General features: G+C 38.3%; 1 protein-coding gene across 1 annotated transcript in view; it reads right to left on the reverse strand.

The window, feature by feature from the left end:
- Positions 1–2585: 2585 nt before the first annotated feature.
- Positions 2586–3374, reverse strand: part of LOC104402381 (protein crumbs homolog 1-like) — a gene marked incomplete at its 5' end in the record, with an annotated part of 70875 nt that continues 70086 nt past the window's right edge. The window contains 1 exon segment of the mRNA XM_010010251.1: positions 2586–2801. Within this exon segment, the coding sequence (XP_010008553.1) occupies positions 2586–2801 (216 nt within the window).

Below are 3374 nucleotides of genomic sequence, written 5' to 3' on the forward strand. Positions count from 1 at the left end.
TGCTTCTAGGCTCTCCATTTTCCAGAGGTGACTGTTACTCTCTGTCCCCAAGCCCTTCCCAGCCTGCAGCCTTACAGCTCTTCTCCACTTACTTACTTCTCTCCCTCTTGTTATCACAAGTCTTTGCCTGCTTTGCCACTTCCTAAGCAGAGATGGCCTCACCTTTGGGTCTCTCCCAGCTTTTTTAGAGTGAGACTAAAGCAATGTGTGTAAGAATCTGCACGAATCATCCTGCTTCTCTTGTGGTCTCTCATCTTCACATGCTATTCTTTCAGTGTCATTTGCTGAGTGTTTGCTGCCTCAAAACGTACTCTCTTTGAGTCAATTTCTTCTTTATTCAAATATTTTCTATTTTGCTAGAAGTGATCACACTTAACAAACATTATGGTACACTTTATTATGGTTTAGCAGTGTCTCACAGGTAAATGCTGGGCTAAACCAAGTTTCATTTAAAAACTCTAAAATCTGTAATTACATAATGCCATAGAATTATAGAATGGTTTGGGTTGGAAGGGCCCTTAAGGATCATCTATTTCCACCCTCCCTGCCACAGGCAGGGGCACCTTACACTAGACCAGGGCGCTCCAAGCCCTCCAAGCCATGTCCAACCTGGCCTTGAACACTACCGTGATTTGAAAAGATCTACCCTGAATCTCTGCTATCTCTTATTCTCCATCATATTTGGTAACTTATTTTTCCACTGTTTCCTTAGTTGCCATTTGAACTCTCTGGATTTAGACTGCAGCTGTACAACAACAATTGCATTCAAAATAATAAGCTTCAGTAGTAAAATTGTAAATTGGGCTAGAATAAAATCTGTTGTGCATTTTCACTGTGACTACACTCTGCTCTTATTACTCAGCTTGAATCCTACCATCCACTCACATTTTCTATTGTGCTTTGTTTTGAAAGATATTGGTGAAGACCGCAAAAAATCAAGAATGTGCTTATGATCGTAGTTACTGCTAATCGTTTAATACAAAAATAAATGTAAGTGACATTGATCTTCAGAAGTCCCTTAAGGGGTTCATTCAAAATTCTTTATGAATTGATCATCAATTAAAAAGATGAGTTAAACTCTTGGATACTGGAGTATCTAACAGAGTGTGCATCCTCCATTATGCAACTCCTGGAATTAGCATCTGGGGTTTGATGTGTATATCTGGGATGTTTCACAACTGCAGGAATATGTGAGATGAAGTGCAGGAAGAAAGAAATGCCATCATGGACTTTCCACTCTACTGCCTCTTTATTGTGAGTTCAGTTTGTGTGGGAGCAATGTTTATGCTTTAATTTTTGACTACATGTGAAAATCAACTGGCTGAGTTACTGCTAAAATTTGCCTCTACATTTCAAAAAGCCCCTTTGACTTTGGTGTATTTTCAGCACATCCTTTCCTACTAGAAGTATGATCATTAAATCTCTTTAATATTTTCAAATGTCTATTTCACGACAAGATTTCTTCCAAACTTCTCCTGGTATTCCATTACATTTTATGTGTTTCTTTTCAACAAACAGTTGCCATCCTTTTGCTGCTGAGGTTTATGAGGTAGTTAAATGGAATTATTCCTATTTTAAAAGAGGAAAATTGAGGCATAAAATTTTATTTGCCCATTATCATATGAGAAGTCTGAGCTCCAGGAGAAGCACCAAGGTGGTCATAATTATTTCCAAGTCAGTGTTTTACTTGTAGGCCACTTCTGCCTCTTTCCTGGTATTTTCCATGGGAAACCTTTTTGAGCATGCTTTTTGGCAGCTGGTGTAAGTTTGAAATGTGAGAAGCAATAGTTTTCTAAAACAGACTATCAGGGAATATTGTAACAAGAAAATAGCAATAGCGTAGATGCACAGAATTCATTTAGGATGTTTAGATTCCATGTCTCTTAAGAGGTCAGATTGTGCCCACTGAATATTTTAGGACACAGTCTTTTATACTTTGAGAAACATACTTTTGTGGAAACTGAAATTCTTTTCAGTAGAAGGTGGAGGGGAAGATGTAAAATGAGAGATCTGGAGGAAAGAAAACCAGTTAAATTTGAAGCATTTATTTTGGGGAGGTTTTACGCAGCTTCCTTTTAATCCCTGATTAACAGATGAAAGTAGATATGCTGAGACAGAGCTCTAGTACTAAACCTTTGATAACAGAATTACAACGTCTTTATTGTACAGGCTTATTTGATTTGTCTGCGTCATCTTCTGCAGCAGTGATTCCTAGGCAGTCAAAGGAAAGCACAAATGAGAAGCTGTTATTCATGTTACATCTGAGACAGGCACTTAGATGTATCCCAAGAGTCATTACTGTCTGTAATGCCTACTGGTGATTATGAAGGCTGGAGTTTCCAGTGCAAATAAAAATTGTCCTTGGATGCATTGTCCAAAACCACAATAGAAGGCATTGGTTCCCATAAATGCTATGAGAATTTTAATGTTATTGAACTTAAAAGGAAAATATTGAAAATATTGAAAGCCCAAAGTCATTGTAATTTTATAATGAATATTCCTGGTATCAGAATGAAAATTAACATAGCTAACATATGTACACTGTCCACTTTCAGCCATCTTCCAGGACGGAGGAGTGCTTCCTTCTAAATCAGTCTTTCCATCGGCGGTGGCTGCACCATGTTCCACATCTCTACCCGGGATCCTTCCTTCTCCTGCCGGCTGGGGCTGTAGGTCCCTTGAGTTGCCCGTTTATTGGCAGCGATGACTGACACCACAACTGCCAAGAAGAGGATCAATAACAAGGCCAGCGTTACTGAGCCAATGGAGGTGAATATGTTCGAGATCAAGTCAGTTGTCAACTGGAAGGATTGAAATAATCACAATATAATTTCCATCAAGAGAATACTGAGACACACTTGAGCTACCATGGGAGGAAAACAAAAACTGTTCTATGGATAGGGCTTTGCATAGATGAGCTACTGCTGAAGCACTGTTTATTGGTAGAGAAGTACATTACCCCCTGCAGATTCCATTCTTTGGACTTTTCGGAGAATTACACACACAGTGCTGGGTATTTAACATACAAGACAGAGCTGGATGAACTTCACATGATGACCTATTTAATTTGACAGCTTCCTTTCTGCTTGAAAATAACCTGTGAGTTAGTATCTGTGGACTGTAATAGTAATTCAGCAATTACTTGTTTAATCAGTTTAATAATAATTAATTTTCCTTAGTTTGGTTGTGAACACATTATTGCTACTCTTCGCTGCTGCAAGTTAAACATGAGCTATTTTGACTGGATACATATATTCAGTCACATTTGTGTTTCTCTGGCTGGAGGAGTCAAGTTTATGTGAATACTTAGATATAGAAAATTTGTTTACTGCAAATATTTTTGCAAAAATGCACTATCTCTACAAGCATTCCTG

The sequence above is a fragment of the Nestor notabilis genome, unplaced genomic scaffold (assembly GCF_000696875.1).
Source record: "Nestor notabilis isolate BGI_N333 unplaced genomic scaffold, ASM69687v1 scaffold1722, whole genome shotgun sequence".
Taxonomy (NCBI): Eukaryota; Metazoa; Chordata; class Aves; order Psittaciformes; family Psittacidae; genus Nestor; species Nestor notabilis.